Raw genomic sequence first — 26222 nt, forward strand, 5'->3', positions numbered from 1 at the left:
GTCCCTTTCATACCAATGCTGTTTATTTTCCTTCAAGTTCTTTCTCACAAACAATGAAGGAAAAGCCATGACCCATGACGTACGCTTAATAGTATTTTGTTGTGGGTAGACAACATTTAAAAAGAAGAAAAACATGGTACATATCTACACATAGATATCAGATTTTCTGCTTTACAGGAAACAAAATAAACATTTATTATACTTCATTTCTCTTCTCATGCATGTTATTTTTAGGAAGTGAAAAAAGAGTTGAATAGTCAGAAAATGATATGCCTTTACATAGTAATAGTTGCTCAGGAAGAAAATACCACCAGTAATTAAGCGAGTTACATTTCTTCCACCATTCAGCATAACTGTATAACTTAATCATACTGGGTATTTAAAACTCAAAGTTGTCACTGTACAGAAATTAAAGAGAAGGAAATTAGTGCACAGTACCTTCAGACAGTTAACAGTTAAAGTGCAGTACATAAAATAAAATGATATTTTACCATTCTGTAGATTGAGGTTTTCTGCCCAGTCCTTGTAAAAGTCACTTTTAGTCCTCATGAAGTAAACCTGTTTATTCCTAGATCATATTCCAAGCCACTGCATCCGAAAGTAAAAGGAGAAAGTTCTCCTCCTCCGCTTGGAGCAACTGCTCCATGTAACCGAGCTATTTGGCACTGGCTCACTCTTTTTCAAGGCATGGCCCCTCTACAGCTACACAAACTGCAGATACTCAAACAAAGATGCCATTTGTTAGCAAGAAGTGTCATGCAGGCAACATAGCAGTGGTATCCATTGCAGCCTACAGCCCGGCTAATAATAAACAAGAGGATTTGAACAAACAGCCTCACAGGACACTGCTCCTGTAACACATCACTGGTCTGGGGTAAGAATTCTTACTGGTATTTGCCAAGAGCTGCATGAAAAGCACCTCATTTAAAGAACTGACTAGAAATGGGGCTTTAAGTGTCTGCTTCTGGCTTAGTACTTAAGATACCATGAAATAAAACCTTGTAAAAATGCAGTTTATGTTTCTGTAACTGTTTAGTATTTCTTGGTTACAGGATGGAAAATACTTTTTTATTATTATTTAGACCTGCTTTATTGTTAAGGATAACTTGGGGACTTGAAATTCTTAGGATGCTAGGAGGTGATAAGAATGTTTTCCTGGATCAAAACAGTACAAATCTAAGATTGAATATTGCTAGAATTCATCTGCTTTCAGGACAGCAGTCAGCACCCCCAACACTTGCAAAACAAACCTCCATATCAAATATGCAAGGGCACTCATACCAAGCTGTTCTCCTGCAGAGTTTTTAGGCCTCGCACAAGGGTTCTTCTCAAGCAAAGTGCTACCTGCTATGCAATGGTTCAGCCAAGAACCAGCCCACAACTACTATTTAACTTCTTAACAAGTTAGAAGCACACACTGTGCCAAACCTGGCTTGAAAGACTTGTGGTGCTCAGATTGCTGCAAATCTGACAGTCATTGGGACTCTTTAGACTAGAGAAGGCTCGAGGGAAACTTATCAGTGTATGTAAGATACCTGAAGGGAGGCTGCAAACACGATGGAGCCAGGCTCCTTTCAGCAGCAACCAGTGCCAGGACAAGAGGCAACGGGCACAAACTGGAACACAAGAGGTTCCTTGTAACATCACGAAGCATTTCTGTGCTTCTAGGTGCCAGAGCATTGACACAGGTTGCCCAGAGAGGCTCTAGAGTCTCCTCTTTGGATATCTTCAGGAGCCTCCTTGACACGGTCTTGGGCACCCAGCTGTGGGTGTCCCTGCCTGAGCAGTGCTTCGGCCAGACAGACCCAGAGGTCCTTGCCAACCTCAACTTGTGACTCTGATTTCCTTGCACCCTGGAAAGCATTAAATGCCAGGAACAAAAGATCTGATCAAGTACATAGAACTACTCTCTTTTTTTTTGCTTCCCCCAGAGAATTTTTTAAAAATAATAATTCCTTCAATTGTATTAATCTTCCTCCTTATGTTGCCTCACTGCACCTGGAAACGATCAACAGCTCCTTTATCCTTTATCACTAGTTACTAATTACAGATCCTACCCAAACCCAAGCGTCAATAATTTAGTCTGCTGATATAGTGTGAGTTTAGACTAAGCCCATACAATATCAGTCTCTAAGATATTTCTCCTAAACGTGACATTCTTACTGCTGGCATTATTACAGACAATAGTAAGCTTGCTATACAAAAACCATCTTCCATTTTTCTCACCGTAGAACTACTGAACTGGTTCCATAAAACCAAAGACTTATTTCCAGATCTGAGCACATTAGTGAGGAAGACAAAACAACCTACACACCATGAAGAGTAGCACTCATCCCAGGCTAACTCTCCCAGTTAATACCTTAAGCACCTGACAACAGTCATGGTTTTTAACAGCACTGGTGTCCTTCTACCACACTGCCTTCAGGCAGCAATAGGATAAGAGCCATATCGTTCCGATATTTTTCTTGCATCTTTAACTTCTTTTCATGTTTAGTATGTGTATTTTTCTGCATATTTTGAAGTAATGACCTACAGAGGAAGGGGAAGATTTTGACTAGGGAGCTTACCTAAAAATAAAGTGAAGCTATTAGGAAAATCAATACACACAGCCATATTGGCACACACACAAAAAATCCAACTGCAGAAAACATACACTCCTTCCCCTGCAGCTTTTAAAAGTCAGCATTTCTTCAGAATAGAACTTGTTGTTGCAGTTGTGTTGCATGAGGAGTAACAGGTGGAAGATAGGAAAGTAGGGACTGAACTTGCCTGAAGAAATATAATTGAACTCTCATCTTAATGGAAAATCATGCTTCATTACAGCAGAACACTTGCAGTTCTGCAGGATCCCCTGTGAGATGCTGCACAGTCACCAATGGAAAACGGTCACTTTGGAGATTAGTAGAATTAGCTGCTACTAAAAAGCTATCTCAAAGCAATTTCAAAACCACCCTCAAAGGACTCAAAGTAAGAGCAAGGAAACCAAGGCAGCTGCATCAAGTAATGTTCCATGGAGAAAGCTCGTGTCAAAACATGAAATTGGAACTAAAGAGTCTTACATATACTGCAAAGAATTTAAAACAACCATTCTTACTATCAGCAATCAGTAAGCAGTAATTGACTAAGAGTCTTACAAGAACTCTACAAACATTAATCAATCTCTCTGATATTGCTAGGACCACATTTTTAATCTTATGGCCTTATTAAAGCTTACTAGTTAATAAGAGCACCATAAGAACAAAATTCAAATAAAACGGCAAGAAAATTAAATAAGTATATAATAAAACATATTTGGGCCATCTACTTAGATTTAATTCACAATTACTTCTACATGCTTTGCTTAAATAAGTACATCTTGAAATTAGATCATCTTCATCAGCCGTGCCCACGGCCAACCCAGCTGGAAGCTGCAGTCTGGGTGCGAAGTCACCTTTGTAGCTCGTCCTCGGAATGTCACAAAGCAGAGCGACACGAACTGGCAGTGCTCTGCAGTGCTCTGCAGTGATTCCACCTCTCCAAGTGTTGTGTGTGCAGTCATGAGCCATGAGACAATGAATCTGATGAGGGTTAACACAATCAGCTGCAGAGCCAAAAGAACCACAATCGCTAATTTCTGACAAGCTACAATTAAGAGAGTACGGCCAATTTTGAACAATGCTCCTTTCTTGAAAGGGTGGAAATAAAAGAGCACAATATTTTATGGCAGCTTTTAATAAACATAATCTCAAAGGCTTGGGCTGGGTATAATTTCAGGCTTGCTAATATCTCATGACTGGTTTGACTTGTGCAACAAGCAGTGTCTTCTGTCTCAGCTTAAGTCAGCTTTTGTTCTCCTCCTTCTCCTTCCCTAGATGGTGTCTGGCTTTTTCAAGTGCTTATTACTGTTTTTCTCTCCTCAGTCTCATGAAAGGGCACCATTCTGACCACTGTGAAATGGTCACTCACACATTTCTTCTTTAAGGATATATAAACACAAGTCTCACTTAGCGTCGGCCCTAAAAACAAGTGATGATCAAAGAGGATTTGCATTCTCACTGCTCAACAAGACAGAGTAAGCCTTGTTTCTGTAACACACTAATACTGGAAGTAAAGAAGATGAAAGGATAGGAAAGTGTTCACAGAAAAGCACATGAGGATTGCTACAACATGGAAGTCACTTTATAGACTGACAGCCAAAGATTACATCTTCTGGAACTCTGCCTACATCTAACACTGCTATGCTATGTTTCAGTTACATTCTATATGAGTGAGTCCCGCATGAATTCTCCTTCAAATTCATGACCCTTCCCAGTGCTGGTCCCAGTCTTTATAATTATGTCTTAAAATAATATTCTGCAAGTCAGCTGCTGTATTAAACTGTAAAACCAAACGTGGCCATGGCAGCAGCATCAACAGACAGAAAAGCAGAAATATTTCAGGAATTTTAACTGCAACCTAATGTAAGTCATCCTCCACACACTGTTGTGAGTCCCTCATACCCCTCATAATCCCTCATAATACAAAAGAACTTGTCACTCCAAACGTAATGCCTCTTATTTATTTCCATGGAAACTATAACAGACACAAAGAGTACAATAACACTATTTGATGGAGCAAATTCTCAGCTACAAGCCAGTTGTTCTCAGCATAGCCACCACCATCAGCTTTGCACTTTCAGCAGCAATGAAAGAGCCTGCATGCCATGTTTGTAAAAATCTGTATCAGCAGAGGTGACCCACTGCTGCTGTCAGCACTGCAGAAATGCACCACCCACCGCCTCACTGTGCTCACATCCATAAACGTTCAGCAAATGCCAGTGAGTGCCATTTTTTTCCACATGGAGGAATTCAATTCCACACCTTTGCTTCATGTGCACTTCCATGTCAGATGCCATTTTGTCAGGCTGCCCCTCTGCTGCCATCTGTCACACAACAACATGTAACAGAATACTGGTGGGAAGGCTCAGCCTCTACTGCCACACCACCATCATAAAACAGGAGGCATTACTTTTGGAGCAGCATTACTTTTGGAGCAGCCCTCATATATGAAGTCTATGGCCCCCCCAGGGTTTTGAAAACTACAATACCCATCCTGCACGCTGCTGTTACTTCTTTCAACTCCGACAGGTTACTAAATACAAAAGGAAAACTATCTTTCTGCATCTATTTCCAATGTCCTGCACTGTACATCTTAATTCGCAGCACACTGTGAATGTTTTAACAGCATTAAGATATGCAGTATCAATTTAAACAGAAAAATGGTTGTAATATTTTAGATTCTGACACAAGCAAGAACATTTCCTAAGAAGAGTTATGCTTATCACTTTGGCAGACTTATATTTAAGTAGTCTGATGCTATGCTGCACTAATTAAGCCTCTCAATTAATCATTTTTATCTCTATATCAGTCAGAATTAATGGAGCAAACAATAATGGTATTTTAAAATTCACCATTAATGATGTGATGTCTGTTCCCAGTGCCACCAAAACAACATTCAGACTTACACTGGAAGAAATTTTAAAAAGGGGCTTTGTTTTTGTGGAAGCTGTGCTTCCTCACTATGTCCAGTTACAAAAGTCATCTATACTTTATCATTTTACTCACTAAAATATGAAGTTTTGTTCCTCTGCACAGACAATCCTTGAATACTCTGACATATGCACAGCTTCAATTCGTCATCTGATTACACAGATAATTCCAGAGATGAAAACAGGAAGGCAAGGATGGCTGTTCCTGCAGTGGCTGCTATTCTGCTATTATTGAATAAGGCTACAGAGCTCCCAGCAGCTCCAAAAGACACTGCTGCCAGCAGCACGATGGAGAAGAGGAAGAAGCTCCTCCTGCTGTGCTCTGTGACCACAAGCTGTGACCCAGCTCTTGTTCTTCTCAATAGGCTGCTTAAAGCCTTGTGGGCCCTGTGCGATACAGCAAGGGATGCATTCACACAGTAAACGAAAGCTAAGTGCTGCCATCGTGTCTCAGATTTACTTACCAACTCCTAGACTTTTTCTCCCTTCTACAGGAACAGACATTGCAGGGCATCCTGTAATCATTCGCTCCCCAGCAGCAGACAAAACCCAGCCTTCAGTCTCTGGCCACACCTGAACTTCAGTCTCCCACGGACTGTTCATCTTTGAACAGGTAAACACATTACCTGTGGTAATACTCCAACTACAAAGAGAATCCTCTCAATAAATCCTACGAAAAGTCTGAATGGCACAAACAAGCTTCTCTGACTAAATCTACTCATAGTGACTCAAAGGTACGTTGGAGCAAGTCTACACAAAGACATCAGGCAAATTTTGATACCTGCCTGCTTTCATCAGTTGTGTCTAAACAACATAAACCTACTTTGAAAAGTTCAAGTAATCAGCTTCTTACAATATCTGTCATGCACTTTATTAAAAAATAAATTGCACTTTGGTAGAGAGGAAAAAGACTGCAATTCCCTCTGAACATTTGAAATTATCTTCATTGCCATGCAGCACTGCATCCATGGTTTCTTATGTTTATAAAGTAGTCTTCTTATGAAAGGCAGTCAAACGAAGAGTAAACCAGTTTGTTCAGCAGCAGCAGCAATCGGGGAAGAAAACACTATCAGTTTCTTCACCTCTGCTATGAGAATAGGAAGTCAGCGACAGGCAGCAAGTTGCTGTTGTTTCTAGTTTCACTTCTTGAGGACTGGTAAACACAGCACAGCACAACAAAACAAACTTCCCAGTCAAGACCAGAGCATTGGCTTGAAGGCAACCCTGTATTTCCAGCCTCCAGCTCAGGGAAAACGCAGTGGAGAAGCTGCAATAAAGCCTGAGATGCATCTCTACCAAATTTAAATCAGATTATACTGATATTTACTTGCAAGGAGTACTAATGTATTGGTACTAATGTAATTGGTATCCATTTAGTTGGCATCAGCTAAAATATTTACCACTGTAAAAGCACTTCTGTTTGGTAAAATCAGCACAGAAAAAAAGGAAGGTTCATATTCATCAACCTTTTGGTCTTTCACCCACCAAATACGGTACCAGTAGGATACACCTCCCAGCTATGTTGTAACCATCACCTTTACTCCAATTCAGTTTTGACTTTCTGGCTTGCCATACATAACAATTAATTGGTCTTTAGATGTAATCCATCCATGTACCTTAGGACTGTGTGGCAAAGCAGAGTTGTTTTCCCCCAGTCTCTTTCTGGGAAGAGAAACAATGACTTCAGTAATCAGTACAATGACAGGTATATCATTAGTAATTTCTTCTTGTTGGTTTATAAGGAGGTTTCAAACAGTGTAGTACCTAAATATCACTTACAAACATACAAGCAAGCTTTCACTGCTATTTCTCTCAAAAATCAATACTTATATTTCAGTATTAATTCAAGACGAAGAGCTACAAACGCGCTGCAAAGACCTTAAATCTATGTTACAACACAAACATAAGGTTAATTGTAGCCCAGACCTTCTGCACAAGCATTAAACAAAGAATCAATGTAACAAAGAGTCAATGATGCAGTAAACCTACTAATGAAGATTAGCTTCTCACCACTGTGCTCTGCTTATAAAAATAAAACAAGATCTGACCACTTCTCATAGACTCAGCAGAGAGGATAAAAAGGATTTTTGAATTTAGTTCAGAGAAGAATGCCTACTTAATGCAATTCCAGCACTGATGCAATCCTTAAGCGACGCCTGTCCTAAATTGCAAGGATTCACTCTGAGAACATCCGAACAAAGACTGCTCAACAGCCCTCTTCACTCCAAACAGATTTCTCTCAGCAGCTGCAAAATTTTTATACCTTACAGAATCAAAACCTGTCGCAGAAGTCAAACCCATCACGCCAATGGAGCAGCATCTGGCAAACAAGCATCCCTGCCCTGGGTAAGAGCAGACTTCCCAAAGAAGGGCAGACACAAGCAGCCCGCTGACAGCTCACCCACAAACACTTCCATGAGCCTTTACACTACATCAAGAAACTCATCAACTCTGCATGGAAGTTGAACAAATTCAAGTCTGCAGATTTCATTAGTGAAATTAAATCCAGAATAACTTGGGAGAGGAAGAAGAGATTTTGGTTACAAACTTTAGTTCCCTTTATGCTTTACCACTAAAGGCAATTTTTAAGTACACTTAAGAATCCAAACTTCCTATTTCTAATGTTACTCTAAAGACAGCCAAAGTGATACAGTAAGCCCATGTGTCATCTTTGTACTGATATTCCCAGAAGCTCTAGCTATGCAGTAGGAAACAAAGATGTTGAACATTAACCATGCTTTAGTTACAGCATTTTAGACACTTAAGAATTATCACCACAGTGGCTCCAAACTGATGAAAATCCAGCAGCCTTTCATCAGTTGTTCCCTGTTCAGCAGAAGTACAGCTGCCGTTTGCCATCACATACACACGTCAGAACGAGAGTGAAAATTACCAAATGTTTCTCCCATTTCATTTTTTGAAATCGTTAAATTTAACAGCAAATTTTTTATTATCATGGCAAGTTCTTAAGGGAAGTTACAAAGAACACAGCCCACCTGTGTTTAGGCAAGGAGAAGAGAGAAATTCTAATTTAAATTTACTTTAATACAAACCACAGTAAAGCAAACAACTTCAGTGCGTGCTACCTACAAGTACAGGAACTACTGCTTTCAGTCTCAAAATTTAGTTCCATTTACTTCCCGTTCCCTATCTCAGTTTCATCCCTGGCATAGGAATAACCAATGAACTCCATAAAGTTAATCACACACAATCTATTTGCCGACACCGGCTGTTTCGGAAAAGCACATCATATCTCAAAAATGACCACTGGGACCAACAGTTCACATTATTTTGCTATGTGCTATAAAAACAGAGCACCAAAAATAAAACCATCCAAGAATACTTTCTAGCTGAAGGTACAAAAGGTTGTTTAATCCCAAGGTAACATTCATCTCGTCAACAGGTTTCTGTAATAAATGAATCAGATGCACCTCCTGGAGGATGTTCTCTCTTTCACTGCAGCAGCATCACCAACAGCCACTCCTCAGGTGTGAGTTGAGGTGGTGGTTCAGTGAATCACAGACTCAAAAATAAAGTAATTTTTAGATATTTTTCAGATAAATGAACCCATCTTTGAGGAGCTCAAGAGGACGTGCAAAATGAACATGTGACTTTGTCACCACTTAACCAGCTTTTACCGAGTCAGAAGTCTTTAGTGGGAGAGTAATGAAATGCTATTACTGTTCTGAATGGCCCAAATCTCTTCTGAAGCTGTGAAGGCAAGTGACAGCTGTACAGCACAGCCACAACAGCCAGAGTTTGGAGGTTGATGGAAGTACAGCCTGAGCTCTGTGGTTTAGCTGCAGCACCACAAGCTGCACACCGACACAATGCGCAGCAAACAGCCACCAGCCATAGTAAAACTGCTTTCTGGTAACATAACACCTTCTGAGGGCAGAAAAGAGGAAGAGCAACAATTTAAAAGTCATGTCTAACGAAGAGCACAAACATGAACAATATGGAAAGAGGATACGGAAGGGGTGGGGGAGGAAGTGTGACGCATTACTTAGGGAATGGTAGTTTAAGAGGTACAAAACCACTTGAATACAATTAGCTGCCAAGTTAAGGTATGCAAGGGTCATCATCACTAAGGCATATGGAACTTAAAGCAAAGGGTTTTACAACTGTGTGTGCATCATAGGTATTTTAATGCACAAAGCTACAGGTATGCAACACTCAAATTAAATTAAATATACAAATTACAGAGCTGTTCCAAGTTTCCACTAACTTGTTATGCAAGTGTTTCCATCTTATACAAGTACCAATTTTCCTATTACCTTGCACATGTTTTCCTCGTTTACACCTGTACATTAGATCAGCAGCATTTTGCATCTCCCTGCATACATAAACAGTGCTGAAACTAGAGGGGAAGGGAAGGGAAGGGAAGGGAAGGGAAGGGAAGGGAAGGGAAGGGAAGGGAAGGGAAGGGAAGGGAAGGGAAGGGAAGGGAAGGGAAGGGAAGGGAAGGGAAGGGAAGGGAAGGGAAGGGAAGGGAAGGGAAGGGAAGGGAAGGGAAGGGAAGGGAAGGGAAGGGAAGGGAAGGGAAGGGAAGGGAAGGACCTGACAGAAAACTCATGAACATTTCCTTTTTGTGAATGCAGAGGAAAAACAACTGCACAACTTGAGAAAGAAAAGCAACAGGACACATGAGATTGTTGCAGAATTTAGCCACATTGAGTCCACATGTAGAGAATCTTCTGAATGATGGAAGTTCATAAAAGGAATAGGACAGAATAGCACAGCTGTTCTCCAAAGCCCACACAACTGTGAAAAACTTATCAGAATGAAAGGGATACATATACAGTGAAACTACACTGTTTCAATTTGAAAACATAATAGCTACCTTTTACATATCTCAAGTTAATTGATTAACTTACCTTACAAGTAGAGAGCTACTGCAAGGGTCAGACAGCTAGATAAAACTGCTACATGGCCACTTCAGGGCAAACAAGGCAAATTTCATATTCTTAGACTTCAGAAGGAGCTACTCAGTAAAACTAGCAGTATGCCACTACTGCTACACTGCCAGGCAGATCAGTGATACACATCACATAGCTATCAGTAATCAAAGTTCAGACCTAGATAAAACAGCCATGTGCACAAACATCAGACAGCTTTTCACACCAGGAATCAGGACTTAGAACGAATTCTAAATGAAGTCATTTTCAGACTCATCTCATAATGAAGAAGAATCTTTGAAAACAGCCTCATCTGCAGTTGCTTTAATTGTGAAAAAAAAGATCACTTGAATTAATGGAAGAACAGAAACGTTTTTCATTTATAGTAGCAATTCTGTAACATCTTTGGATTAAAATAAATTCTCAAATCTGAAGCTGAAAAGATTTTAGTTTTTTGGGTTGTTTTCTTGTTTGTTTGTTTTGTTTTTTAAGGTATTAATTGGAAACAAAAGTTTTCTTACTAATAATAAATCTATAAATTCAAGTGATAGAAGCTGTATGACAGAAAAAAGGCAACCAAGAAAGAAGCTGAGGAAGAGAAGCTCTTGCAAAATGCTGCAGGAAAGTTGTTTTAAATTAAAAAGGAATCAGAAATGGCCCAAAAAGGCAGCTACGTCAAACAAAACACTGAAATCAAATCACTACTGAATTACACTTCTAAAGCAGGAGGAGTGATTAAGATATGCCAAATAAATGCTGTTCCCTCCATCCACCCATGGCTGCCCTTCCCACCATCAAAACCCCTGCACGTTCAAGTGCATTGCCATTCAACTACTTCTGAATTCTTCATTACATTTCTGTAGCTAGGATGCACAAGATAATTTGTTTAATTTTTCTTAATGTCACTGATGATTTCAATATGAGTTCAACAATTCTGCTACGTACCAGATCTACCATTAGCTGGCAGACCAACAAATCTTATTTCAAAACTAATTACTACAGATGGGTAGTTGGAAATGTTAGAGAGTTTTTGTTCTTTTTATTTTAAACATGAGGAGATTCACATGAAGAGAATGGAGAATAAAATTTAGAAGGACATCATGCAGGCATCTTGTCCTGCATTTACAGTGCTTACTGAACATGTCAGTGCTCTGTTTCTTCAGCTCAGCTGAAGTTATTGTTGGTAAACAGGATCATGTGAAGACAACGTAATCCACAAGAAAAAAAACAGAACTGTTAAATTAATTCATGCTAGCATTGCTGGCAGTTTAAGGGAACCGGGACTGGAGAGAACTCACAGGAACACAATTGCAAAGTTCAAGTTTGTTCATTTGTTCAGCATTGCTGTGGTGAGGAACCTCAGCTCAGTGCCAGACCCACCCAGCTGCTCTCACACTCCCCCCTCATCAGGAGGGGAAGAAAATGAGAAAAAACAGTTCCTGGGCTGAGATAAGGGCAGGGAATTCACTCACTGATTATCATTACATACAAAATAGGCCTGAGTTGGAGGATTAATTTATTGCCAATTAAAAATAACGTAGGATGATGAGGAACTAAGATAAAATGAAAGCCATCTCGTGCCACCAAGCCCTTCCTTCAGGCTCGACTCCACTCCCTTGGCCTTCAATCCTCTGCTGCCTTCATGCAGAGCAGCAGGAACAGAGAGGGGGGCTGCACTCAGCCCACAGCAGTTCTCCTCCACCACTCCTTCCTCTTCACACCCTTCCACAACTCCCTTGTAATTCCTTCCCATGGGCTGCAGCTCCTCAAGCACTGCTTCAACAAGAGTCTGGTACAACAGGGCCCATATTCCAGGACCACAGCACAGGTCCCCTTGTGCAGCAGCTCCCCCAGCCCTCCTGCGACACCACGGCTCCTCTCCACAGCTGCAGCTCCAGCCCAGGCCCTGCTCCTACTGGGGTATCCATGGCTGCAGCTCCTTCAGGCCACATCCACAGCTGCACCGTGGGCTCCTCCATGGGCTGCGCATGGAGATCTGATCCACGCAGCGTCCGTGGGCTGCAGAGGAACAGTCTGCTCCACCACTGGCCTCTCCTGGTCTGCAGAGATCTTCTGCTCCATGCCTGGAGCACCTCCTGCCTTCCTCCTGCACTGACCTTGGTGGCTGCAGGGCTGTCCCTCTGACATTTTCTCAGTCTCTCTCTCTCTCACATCTGCTGCACAGTTTTCTGCACACGTTTCCTAAATACATTACCTCAGATCGACAAAGTGCTACAGGCTCAGCTTTGGCCATCAGTGGGCTCGTTTTGGAGCTGACCAAAATCCACTGTGCCAGACACAGGGCAGTCCCTGCTCTCTTCTCACTCCTGCAGCCCCACCCACTTCCAAAACCTTGTCACATAACCCCAAATACAAATGTTCCTGTGAATTTAGTGCTTGAGAGTCAGAGCATATGCAAACATGAATCATAGATGTCAGTCTTCAATATTTTAATGCACCATTTCTTGATCTCCTTTCTGCCCCTGAAACATCAGGCCTATTAAAACTTTTAATTCCTAACAAAATCATTATTCTACCCAATGTCAAGATCATAAATCCAGGGTAAAGGACTACAGATGTTCCACATAATTCTATAAATTGAATTTTAGCAGAGATCAGAAGCATGCTTCTGAAGCAAACCTCCAGATCATCTCTATTTACTGCTCTTTACTTCACACTGGGAAGCGACAAGGGAGCATGCAAACTGGATTTCTTCCAGATTAAACTAATCTGCAAGATGCACTCCTAACTCTGCCTGATGTTCCACCCGAGGAACACGGATGAGGTCTGAGGTAGCCTGGAAAAACTGCCAGAGTACACAGGGATGTCAGGCCCTCAGCAACTCCCTTCCCTTCTCCAGACCCACTCATTACAGGGCTGTCTGCTTGCTGACATGGCCTATAGGCTACCACTGCTAAACACACAGCACATCCCAGCACAACCGGTCTTCCTGTGATTTGCCTAAGTGTATTTGCTCATTTTTCCCTTCAGAGTCTATCTGAACTATTAATAGAATGGCTTTAAGTTCTTATTAGTTACCAGACAATGATTTTTAATGCATGTTCCAACATTCTAAGTATTCTTCTCCAAAGCTTTAAACATACTGTAAAGTAGGCAATTATCACTGCGCAGTTAGAAGGTCATTCCAATGCCTGTAAGCTAAACAGCAATGCAAATTTGAATCTGTGTAGCTTTAATTTCTGTGCGTAGATTCGACAAGCTATGAACTACTGTTTGTTCCACTTTTTTAAACCCTAACATGGCACTAACTCGTAGCACAGAAGTGGCAGAAACACTTTTATTGATCCATGTGTCTTTGTGCTCCACACAACCATCTGTGAATGCAACATTCTCCTTTTAGTGAGTGCTGAGACGGTGTCTCCGGGACTTGATGCAGCTGTAGCATAGATGAGCAAATTTTTCAAAACACGTTGAAGCCTTTTCAATGCACAGCTGTCAGGACAAAAAGAGAAGAGCTGGTAGTCTATTTTTTTTTTTTTTCCTTGAAGGAGAAAAATTAGGACACAGAGCAACAGCGCTGGCATATTAAGTATCACAGTGCAACGCCTGCAATCAAGTGCACATCACACACTGGGGAGCCCTGTCAGCAACCCAAGAGAAGCCCATTTTTTCAAAAGGTCTTTCTAAATGGCAAAGCATTGTTTCACTGAGCTAATGATGGTTTAAAATGAAATAGAAAATATTTATATGTGAAAGATCACAAGGCTTTCCTGTTATCAAAAGTCCTCCCATTTGTACGGAGTATTTCCTTTCTCACAAAGAAACGAAGTCCTGAATCAAGGCTACCTCTCAACATTCCAGTTGAGACCTGTGAACTGTACTGTAATTCTTTCCTTCAAACTACTGCTGTTTCCCACCCCAAACTTAGACTTAGAAAACAGAAGCCATACTTCTATTTTAATCGTGACATGAATCAGTGAACTCAAATTATTAAACTTAAAATATGATATACTTCTACAAACAAACCCAAAACTTAGCCTTAACCTCTGGAAAATACTGCTGACCAAAGAGGAATAAAAAACGGCATGGAAAAGAGCACCCTTTTCAGTGAAAATATTTTTGGGAACATCTAGCACAGAGGGTAGATTAGTAGACAAGGTGACATTTACCTATTCACACTCAGGTTCTCTCCTTCTGCTTACATACCAATCATATATATCATATCAATATGATCAATATACCAATCATATCAATACCCATATCAGGGGAAATGAAGCAGATACCCCAACTGCTACACACAACTTGATCTCCCCAAGGACAACTGGTTTCAGTTTCATGCATGAAGATCATGTGTGCCTTAAAAGGAGCTGGACTTCATGATCCTTGCAAGTCCCTTTGAACGTGGGATATTCTATGATTCTACAACTAAGAGCCCCAGAGTCCTCACAGTGCTCAAAGACTAAAGGCACAACTAAATTCTATACAAAGTTAGCTCCTGTAAATTGATTGCAGAAGATGCAAATTCAACATCAAGCACCCATTCGAGCTATTTCCAAGCAGCAGTAGAAAACACCTGCAATCCAGTGGAGATACTGCAGTAATATTTGGCAAACAAGACTACCAGATGAACTCTACAAGCAGAATATCAATGAGCTTCTCCATATGGACAGAGTCTGCTCATGAGCGCTGCAGTGAGTGAGCCTGTATTCATTTCAAAACGAAGCCCTTGCACGCACACAGAGCCCTGCAGGCTGCCAGGTTGTAGCATTTATATCCCACCCATCACTGAGGCCTGCAGAGAAGAGTTAAGTGACCGTGACTAATAACCACGACATCTGATACAGGTGTCTCCTGGAGAGGTGTGTGAGCAATCAGGCATCCCCATGTATGATTTTCTTTTGTTTGTTTGAATACGTTGCCAAATAATAGTGTGACAGGAGATAAGAGCAGCAAAACGAAACCTATCAGCTGGGACCTGACGTACAAGGGAGAAGCTGCTCCCACTGAGGATCTGCTCTCTTCAGGTACAGCCAGAAACTGCTTCGTTAGCTGCTTTATTAGCAAAGAGACAGCAGCAGACTTGAGCATCTGTGTACTTATTTTCCCATTTCCACCAAGAATTTAATTAACTGACATTAATTAAGTTTTCTGTTTGATCTGGAAATTCAGTTCAAATTAACATTTTTATGGCTAGTTTAATACTAACACTGACAGATCATTTCTGTTGGAAGGAGCTGCTTGTGCTTGCAATGAAGTAAAGAGACAAAACAAGACAGCCTATTCCACTGGGAAACAAATAGTTTTATTCGTTGTTAAGTATAAGTAACTGAAGGGGAATAAAAAATGATATGTTATCTGACTTGAGAAGTCTGGATGCTTTGCTTACATGCTATGCCTACACATTTAGAAGCTCAAGAAGGCATATAGAAGCACCTTACAGAAACGAGATAAAACGTCCAGGAAATCTGTGAATGGTGGATATACACCAAAACATTATCTGAGCCACCAGCCTGCTGTAATTATCTGCTGTAGAACATGTCCAGCTGAGACCCTGTCACTTGGAAACATTCACTGTATTTCGTGTTACTAAAAACAAACAGACAAACTTCCTAGCATCCATCTCTGCACTGTTTCTTATCCCCATCCACTGCAATTCAACAAGGAAAACCGTCACCTTCTTAAGCTGTATGTTAAATATTTGTAATAAATAAACCCTGTGCAACTGATAAGCAGAGAGGCTAACACTTGTTTAGCATTATGTTCCAAGTTTCTGAAGTATGAGGATAAAATACCAGAAACTGAACAAGGAAAAAAAGAAAAAAAAAAAAAAAAAAAAAAATCAATAGGTCATTTCTCATTGCTTTAAGCAGACCTTAAGAGCACAAGATCATCATTAAGAAAAAAAATAACTCCTCTACAGTATCAGATAGAGTCAACATTATGCTTCAAGAGTCCACAAGAAGTAAAAATCTGTGTGCACTTAAAAATAACATAGCACAATTGGCACATTCTTATCAAGGTCAGAAAACTGTGTTTGCTTGAATTGTGAAAATGCAAGGCCAAAAGAGGTTTGTTTTTCAAGACCCTCCACACAGAGCAAACGTCAGACACTGATTTCTCAGTTCTTTCTCAAAAGCCTCCATAACCCAGAACTCCGTGATGGAAGGACGCCATTATAAAATTCATGCCACAGTAAAAACAGAAGAGCTACAGAAGAAAAGGCACACAAACAGCCTTCCCGCCATGTTCAGATCCAGGCTGGATATCTCTCTGCTCTGGACTTACTGGACAAATGCTGCCAGCAATGCAGAAATGCAGCCTCTATTGCAGTGTCACTAAAAACAGAAAAGCAGAAACACTCACCCCAGCAGCTTGAGCTCAACAGTATGTAACCCATTAACCTTCTAAAATGTTAAGCAAACACTTGCATAAATCACCAATTCCACAGACACAGCTGTCCTCTTCTTTCAAGAAACCCAATAAAGCCACCTTGTTTCCAGCTGCTCCTCAGGCTCAGCTGCCAGGTTTCCCCTGCTCCAATGAAATCATGAAGAGGAGTTCTGTGTAAGTAGTACTGCTTCAGGCCAGCAACTGTTCCGTGCGTTACACCACCTATGAAGTCTAGACAGATTTAAAGACGAAAATGATTCTCAAGGCCAGAATATTCATGAGGGATTTAACAGGAGGCTTCGCCTTCCTTGCCCACAACTCAGGCAGCAGCTGTGACCAAATCAATGAGTATCAACTGCAGAAGGCTCTGTAGGGCACAGAGGCATCCCACTGTCTGCATGATGTAAAACCACACGACAGCCTCTTACCAAAAGAGGATAAATAGCAGCTTACAGCAGTATATAATCATACAGTCTTTGTAGCTTGCAGGTAGTTTGCTTGCATTTTTTTTTTTTCCATTTTTCATCAATAAAAACTTGAACTAAAGCTATACCTACATTGGTGATTTTTGACATTAACTGCAGAAGAAAAATTTGACAGATTTGCTATGTAAATGAACACAGTCCCCAGCTAGCAGCTTACTTTTACTTTACATTTACTGTCCCAGATATACTGCAGAAAAACTGATAGGGGACTGAGAAATGGGTAAAAAAATTGCAGCAGTTAGCACTTGCAGCAAGTGAAGTAAAAACCCAACTTTAACTGTAGTTACCAGCAGACATCCTATGTTCAGTTTTTATCACTGCTGAAACTTGCTCCAAGATGAAGGGCAGCCAGTGCAACTATCTAGATAAGCTGGATCACTGGGCTGAGGTGAATGGGATGAAGTTCAACAAGGCCAAGTGTCGGGTCCCACACTTTGGCCACAACAACCCCTTGCAGCATTATAGGCTTGGGGACGAATGGCTGGATGAGTGTGAAAAGGAAAGGGACCTGGGGGTGTTGGTTGATGCTTGGCTGAACATGAGCCAGCAGTGTGCCAGGCAGCCAAGAGGGCCAACAGCATCCTGGCCTGCGTTAGAAATAGTGTGGCCAGGAGGAGCAGGGAGGTGATCATCCCCCTCCACTCAGCACTGGGGAGGCTGCACCTCAAGTACTGTGTTCAGTTTTGGGCCCCTCACTACAGAAAAGACATTGAGGCCCTGGAACGTGTCCAGAGAAGGGCAACGAAACTGGTGAGGGGTCTGGAGCACAAGTCTTATGAGGAGGATTAGGTTACCAGAGGAGTTTTAGGTTAGACGTAAGGAAGAACTTCTCTCAGAGGGTGGTCAGGCACTGGAATGGCTGCCCAGGGAGGTGGTGGAGTCACCGTCCCTGGCAGTGTTCAAGAGGCGTCTGGATGAGGAGCTGCGAGATATGGTTTAGTTTGTGGTCGCAATAGTAATGAGCAGACGGTTGTACTAGATGATTTACAGGTCATTTCCAACCTTGTGATTCTATGAACTAACCAAAGGCATTGCAGTTCATCCCCAGAAAAGACTGGAATCAAATTGGAGACAGAATCACAGAATAATTGAAGTTGGAAAAGACAACTGAGTTCATCTAGTCCAAGACTATAGCACTACTTATCAGGGAAGTAGCAGAGGAGTTTGGTTTTCTCCCCTTATGCCCTTTTGGCTACATAGGGGTACTTTATTTGACAGACAAAAAAAAAAAAAAAAAAAAAAAAAAAAGAGTAACTTCACCATCCTCAAACAATTTCACAAACCTTTGGGGAGTAAGAATGAAGAGTTGGCAGAGCCATGGATTTAGGAACCTGCTTCCCTGCCCCCCCAAAAAATCCATTACATATTGGAATAAAAATTCACAGCATAAATCTAAAGAGCAGTTTTCTTTACTTCAATTCTTGTAAATTAGCTAATTTAAGTAACATTATTACAGAAATAATGTACCTCGTTTTTTCCACAGTTCCTCTATAGCTAAATCAAGCTATCTGAGACTATTTTGCTAAGTCATAGATCAACTCAAGATACAACATAAGTACTTTATTAAATGATGCTAACTAACTAATAATCACAGACCAAATAAACAGACGCTAAAGTCAATCGTTAACAGCTACATGTAGCTAAGTAGCACTGTGACCTTTCTTAATCACAGCATCTGGCACTACACTCAAATGAGACAACATTTTAAGCATTTTTAAATGAAGTAAAAACAACAATAAACACTCAAGAAGTGAAAGAAGAAAGCCACAACATACATATTTTTCGTGAAAGTTACTACTATTCAAAGTAGGAACAGTGAATGTCAGCTTCAGAAATAGAACATATCTGATAAAAATCATGCTGATGAGTGTCCAGCTGTACTAGTACGACTGCACTATTACTTGTATATGCAACATTCTGAGGCAGAACACCTGGTACTCACAATTGCCTGTCAAATTTCAGCAGTACTTTGCCCTTGTATGAGCCAGCCTCAGTGTGAAGGAAGCTCACCCCCGCGATTATTCACACCCCTCCTGGGAGCTGGCATGCACATTTGTGAGCCTGCCTCAGCAATTAGGGTGGTAAAACAGATCAGGATTAAAACTGCCTCAACAAGAAAGAAATGTATGGCAAAGTTTAGACCACGTTCCCAATTTAAATCAACTTAACTATACAAACTGGGATGAGGAGAAACAGCAGAAGTAAGGCAGGACTACATCGTTAGGAAGAGCCACTGGTGCTAATGTTAGTTACCTATAAAACCATTACTAAACACAAAAACAATAAAGTCAGTAGATCTTGTTGAGCTACAGTTCAATTTTGTCCTATCAATAGAACCTTAGTCATGGTAGATAATGAATTAAAAATGTTTATATGTGTTGAAGAGGTGCATAATATAAAAAAATGACACCGATTAATGTGGGCAGAGCTTCTTATTTCAGGAGAAATACATAAGTAAATTAATTCAGAGTCACAGCATTATAGGTGTTAGAAGAGATCTCTGGAGATGGTGGAGTCCAACAACCCTCCTACAGTTAACTCCTGGTACAGACTTAGCAGCTCAGTCCTTTTTGTTACTGTTATTCACGATCTGGATGAAGGAACTGAGTGCACCCCTCGTAAATGTACAAATGTAATCAAGTTGTGAGGAAGCGTTGACCTGCCCAGGGTTAGGAAGGTCCTATAGAGTGATCTGGACAGGCTGAATCAGTGGGCTGAAGCCAACTGTATCAGCTCTAACAGGATCAAGTGCTGGGTCCTGCACCTCAGTCACAGCCCCACCACAATGCTACAGGTTTGGGGCAGAGTGGTCGGCAACCTGCTCAGTAGAAAACAATCTGAGAGAACAGTAGTGCAGCTGGCTGTTGACATGAGCTGGCAGTGCGTCCAGGCAGCCAAAAAAGTCAATGGCACCCTGTCTTGTATCAGACAAAGTGCCATCAGCAAGACACCGAGGTGATTGCTCCCCTGTACTCAGCTCTGGTGAGGTCGCGCCTTCAGCACTGCATTCTGTTTTGGGCTCCTCACTACAATAAACTGAGGCTGTAGAGAACATTCAGAGAAGGGTCTGGAGCACAAGTCTTATGGGGAGTAGCTGATGGAACCGTAATTGTTCAGTCTGGAGAAGAGGAAGCTCAGGAGAGACTTTATTGCTCTCTATGAGTGCCTGAATGGGGTTGTGGTGGGGTGGAGGGGAGGGGGGTCAGGCTCTGCTCCCAGGTAACAGTGACAGGAGGAGAGCAAATGGCCTTCAGTTGCACCAGGGAAGGTTCAGGTTGGATGTCAGGAAAAACTTCTTCTCCGAGAGCAGTGATGCATTGCCATAGGCTGCCCAGGAAGGTGAGGGAGTGACCATTTCTGGAAGTGTTCAAGAATAGGGCAGGTGTGGCACTGAGGTATGTGTGCTAGTTAACATCGCATTGACAGGTGAATTAGATGTTCTTAGAGGTCTTCTCTAGTCTGTATGATTGATCATTCCCTCTCTTCTCTCCATTCCAGCTCTAACAAACAAAATGATTTCAAACAATAGCATACAGGCCATACAGGCATAGCACACTTCTCTGAACTACAGCAGTATTTTTTCAACAATAAAATACATGAATACACAACTTCAGTTCACATGAACTGTAACAGCACTGACTGTAAGGAGGAAATGGAGTCAATAGACTGCCTTTCAGCAAGGGGTCACGCTAAAAGTGTAGTTGAGACTGAGATAAATGACTTTCACATCAACTTTTTCAGGAACAAGATACAAATTAAGACTCATTTAAGTACAGTACTTCCTAGATACAGTCAGTGGAGGCTGAGCTTTGGGTTCTTTCAAACCTAAATGCCACAAAATAATATTCTGTCACTCAGAGGACCACAGGATATGAGAGGTAGTCATTTTTCAAACAAAAGACTGAGGAAAACTGTGTACATAATGAAGTCACAAGAAGTGGAAAAATTCTTGAAACTGATTGAGGAGGTTAAAAAAATCTGAACTCCATTTCATTTTATTATTTTAAAACACCAGTTACCCCACTCTACTACATTCCTTTTCCACATGCAGTTCCAATGGAAGATAACACATGATCCGTCTATGAGAAATTGAGCAAGATTAGGCATACTGGAATTTTTTTTTTTTTTTTTTTTTAAATACTCCCAGGAAAAAAAAAAAAAAGGTAATTTTTAAAAGTGTTACTGTTTGTTCAATATTTCGGTTCTGGCTAAGGAGTAAGAAGGAAATAAATCAGAATCTTTATGGTTCAGGATGTGAATGGACACTTAATGCAGTGATGTCTACAAACTAAGCGTTATCTCCTCTGATCACAGAAGAGCTTTGCAAAGAAAACTTGACAAACTGAAGGGCTGGGCAACCACCAATCTGGTCAAACAATGAAGTTTAACAAGAGTCATTCAGCATCTGGGACAGGAGAATCGCAGATATATTCACAAACCAAGAGACCAAAGAATGGAGAGCAGTCCCACAAAGACGAATCCCAGTGTTATGGCTGACAGCAAGATGGATCTGAGTCACTCGCATGCCCTGGAGCCAAAAGAGCCAACCGTACCCTGGGGTGCACCAGGCCCAGCACTGACTGGTGGCAATGGGAGGGACTGTGCCACTGCACTGTGTGGCTTCATCTCCAGCAAACTGGGTGCAGTTTGGGTGCCAGAAGATGGACATAAAGCTATTAGAGAGCATCCATCCAGAGTGGGGAACACCTGGAGGGCAAGTTGTGTGAGTTGTGGATGACGGCCCTGGGTTTCTCAGCCCAGAGCAGAGGAGCTGAGGGGAGGCCTCACGGCAGCTGCAGCTCCTCCCAGGGAGCGGAGGGCAGCGCTGAGCTCTGCTCTGTGTGACAGCGACAGGGACCGAGGGAACGGCGTGGAGCTGTGCCAGGAGAGGGGCAGGGGGTGCTAGGGAAAGGTCTGCACCAGAGGGCAGTGGGCATGGAACAGCCGGCCCAGGGCAGTGGGCACGGCACCGAGCTGCCGAGTTCAAGGGGTGTTTGGCCAATGCTCTCAGATACTGGGTTTGGATTTGGGGTGGAGCTGCGTGGGGCCAGGAGCTGGACTTGATGGGTCCCTTCTTCCAGCTCAGGATATTCTGTAGGTCTGTAATTATCAGTCTGACGGGAGGAATCACAGATCTACACTAAGAAATTATAAACACCAAAAACGTTAGAAGAAAAAAAAGCAAAGCCACAGGCCAAGCTTAGCACAAACTGAGATTCTTGGCAACCACAGTCAAGTATTTACCTCAAAAATTTCTCCAGAATTTAAGCTTCATACTGCATGCTTCATTCAATCAACTTGTGCTATGCTGTCAAGTTTCTTGCAAGCGGTCTCTTTCCACTAACACACAGCTCTGCTCTTAGGAGATTCCAGTGCAAAAAAAGTAAAAAATCATGGAGTCCAAAGATTTTGCTTCTCATTTTAAATAGACATCTCCACAGAATTAGTTTCCATTGTATTCATATGAAAAAAGGAATATAGAGTGAAACAAATTCCTATCCACAGATAAAGAGAAGAAAGGATTTAAAGGCTTTGCTGCACTCAGAAAACAAGTCACTTCATTAAAAAATACTAAGAAATGGAAGAAGTATAAGATGCATCCTGAAGAAAAGCAAGAAGAAGAAGAAGAAACTCAGTTAACCCTGAAACCTCCCACAAGAGGCAAAAACCTCAGCACATTGCGCACCAAAAGACAGGACAACTAAGAAAAAGAAAACAAACAAGAAAACACCACAGCTAGTTGCTGCAGGACCTTTATTTTCTTCATCTTACAACTAACCAACCAATCACCCTGCAAAAGAAATTAACCAAAAGAAAAACTGCCATTTTCTTGCCAAGTCTGAGTCTGGAATGTAAGGTTCTACCAGAGTACCATCTGGCAAATGAATTCAGGAAGGATCTTCTGAAGCATGAACTATTATTATTGGCACATTTATACACAATTAGCCTCGTCTGGCCCAACATTTACGTGCCTTGTATGCCCACATTTCCAGAATGAAAATTATCTTTGAATCTGAAGGTATTTGTAAGCTGTCTAAAACCTAAAAAGACTGAGATAAGATGTGCACCTCAAAGAAACACAAGGGATTCCAAAGAGCATCATTCTCTTTGGCTTACAGCCCAGTTCATTGCAGTGACCAAACACATACACCCTCAAACCTAAGTTTTCTATTTAGTATCTCTTACTCTAAAGACTGCATGTCTTTGCAATACTGTGATTTTGATTTAGTCATCTGCTAAACACATTTCAGTGCAGTATCTTCATTATATTCTAACTAAAGGCTATCTGTGAAAAGAACAAGGGGAGAAGAGGTAAAACAAGAATACGTCTTCATTAATTTTAACAGTGATTTCAAATAGGATTCCAATGGTGAAAAGAAGTCAACAGATTTATACTCCACACTGATTTCTCCAAATAACATTATAGTAACATAAAACAACATTTATTTTCCCCCCAATTCAAACAAGTCTCAGATCTTGTGATATACATGGCCTTGAAGTAGAATGCTTATCAAGACAATCTTATATGGACATGATTTGGGACTTACTTCAAAGCCAGGCTTTCAAGGTTACAATTTGTTCAAGAAAGCCAAGCCTCAAGAAATAGCAAGTCCTTTAATATTTCTCTACTTCCTTTACAACTTCGTGTTTACTTTCAGTCTTACAAGAAGTGGTAAGCTGAGATCGGGTGTTACCTTTTCTTCAATGAATGAAGTAGCAACGTTTGGTTTTTTTCCTTTAAACTGAACTGCTGTTATCTTAAAACTAAAAGAAACAAAGTTACACACACAGCCTTCACCGTAATTGGAAGTTTATGGACTGTCATTGTCGAGGATTGCAGTTTTCAGAAACTTTTGCCATTCAAGTTTTAAGCAGTGCATCAAGAGAGCATGAAAGTGTACCTCAGACATTACACACCAAAGTCACTGCTTTGCTTACTGCAGGCCTTGCTAGCAAGAACTTCACAGGGCTACTGAGGAGTTTTCTGATGGGAACCTTTGCAACAGCCAAACACTACATGCAAAACCATCACCTAGGGACTTGCAGCTGAGACAAGAATAGTACTCTATTTGTAAACTAACTATCACATTCTTCTGATACAGAAAATGAAATCTAATTTAGCTATTGGCATGGGTCACAGCTACAGTGAAAACTAACTCTGGCTGTAGCAAACAATCAGACTCAGCAACTTCAGCAAGCTGTTCAACTACCCTATTAAATCCATCTCTAAACCCATGAAATGCTAAGAATGGATTCCTTTTAAATAACGTTCTACAAGACTTTCTTCAGCAGGGATTGAATTTTCCTCTCCACAGTAGCTACACTTACTTGTCTTATAATAAGCTTCTGTTGTTGAATCACAGATGCAAAATGACATTTTCTTGGCTAATAACTGTGTTTCTGGGTCTCAGCTGAAAATAAGCCTTGGGTAAATGGGAAGCTGGGGCAATCCTTTCCCCCACAGCCCTGCATACTATTTATAAAAATCATTATAAAGTTAGAACATTCAACTTCAAAGAGGGCAATTTTTAAACCAAGTAAAACACAAGAAACGGGCAATTAATACATTATACTACTGTGCAACGTTTGTCCCCTGAGTCTAGTTAAGACCCTAGTGAGGAATACAGTCCTCTTCCACTCCACATGCAAACAGGCCTGCAAGAGTCCGCCCAGGTATTTCTTAGGCTCCCAGATCTCATGACAAAGGATAGATTTTAAAGAAAATTCAGACCTTAGGATTTTACACTTGGCTTCAAAACAAGTTCTAACAAAAACCCTTTTTTTAAACAGGAAAAAGAGGGTGCATCCAAGGAATGACATTAAAAACCTCTAAACTTACCAACACTAACTCAAAAGCACATTTGCAAATACTTCACATATCATCCTTTATGTGTCTATGAATTCACCTCACATTCACACTGAGCTTCCTAGCAACTCTTCCTTTACAAATACATTTTTCCATTTACTGAAAACAATAATGAGAATGAGTCACTTCTGTAGAATACAGTCCTTCCCATACACCAGATGCCTAATATTGCGTGATGGGAGAAAGAAACCCTGCTGCCTACTCAGATTGCTGTATTTATTACAGAATTCTGTGAGCACTTTGCATCTTTTATTGATGTTTTCTTCTGTACGTATGAGATTTTCTTAATGTTAGGAACTTCATATTGTCTGTAAAGTTTTACAACCAAGTTCTCTAAGAGCTAACATCTAATTAGCTCAGTTACTAGCAGCCTGAGAATACTGCCCAAACAATGAGCAAAAAGGGTCTGAAATAAAGAGGGGAAATAAGAAAAAATAATAATAATAAAAAAATCACACAGCTTTACAGCTCATTTCTGAGTATTTTGTTACATTTTTTCAAGGCTTTCACTTCCAACTCAGATGCATCAGTTTAAATAAACATAATTTAATTTTTGCTGTTATGTTTTTAAACCAGCTCTCACACACCTCCTATAAAAATCAAGCCTGGCCAGCTGGCTACACTCAGAACAGGCAGCAACTACTGACTGTCACCTTCGTTCTTCTCTGTAATAAGTGGAGCATAAGCAAATAAATCAAAAAAAGATGATGTACAGAGAACTGATAGCAAGCAAAATTATTACACAGCTGTTGGGTGGGATGTTCAACCAATCATTACGGAATTTTAGGAAGCAATTCAGAAGTTTGACTTCATGAAATGCATGTCTTTTTTTCTGACCGGAGATAATACAGTCGGCTTCAGTTCTGCCTTTAATCATTTGTTTTCTTAGAAGTGTTTCATTAACTAATTCCTTAGAAGTACAGCAGCCTGATGTCTTCAGACCAGCAATGTAAATTACAGGTACTTGCCTTTAGCCACAGATTACATGTAACAGCAGAGCAGAACAACGGCACGGCGGCAGGCACACACAGATGCTATAGCCTCTAAATTATTCATGATCTATTCACTACAAAATGAAGAGGCCACTGAAAATTAATTCTAGTAAGAAAGGAATG

General features: G+C 41.0%; 1 protein-coding gene across 7 annotated transcripts in view; it reads right to left on the bottom strand.

Moving 5' to 3' along the window:
• Positions 1-26222, bottom strand: part of USP6NL (USP6 N-terminal like) — a 115161-nt gene that overhangs the window by 62294 nt on the left and 26645 nt on the right. The window contains exon 1 of one of the 7 annotated variants that reach the window (XM_048952085.1): positions 16729-16777. The exons of 4 other annotated variants lie outside the window; for them this stretch is intronic. In XM_048952085.1, coding sequence (XP_048808042.1) covers positions 16729-16762 — 34 coding nt within the window. In that variant the 5' untranslated portion in view covers positions 16763-16777. Of the gene's footprint in view, positions 1-491; positions 656-16728; positions 16778-26222 lie in introns of those variants that run through there. 2 more of the 7 variants (XM_048952125.1, XM_048952074.1) reach the window with 2 other exon arrangements.

The sequence above is a fragment of the Lagopus muta genome, chromosome 1 (genome assembly GCF_023343835.1).
Source record: "Lagopus muta isolate bLagMut1 chromosome 1, bLagMut1 primary, whole genome shotgun sequence".
NCBI lineage: Eukaryota > Metazoa > Chordata > Aves > Galliformes > Phasianidae > Lagopus > Lagopus muta.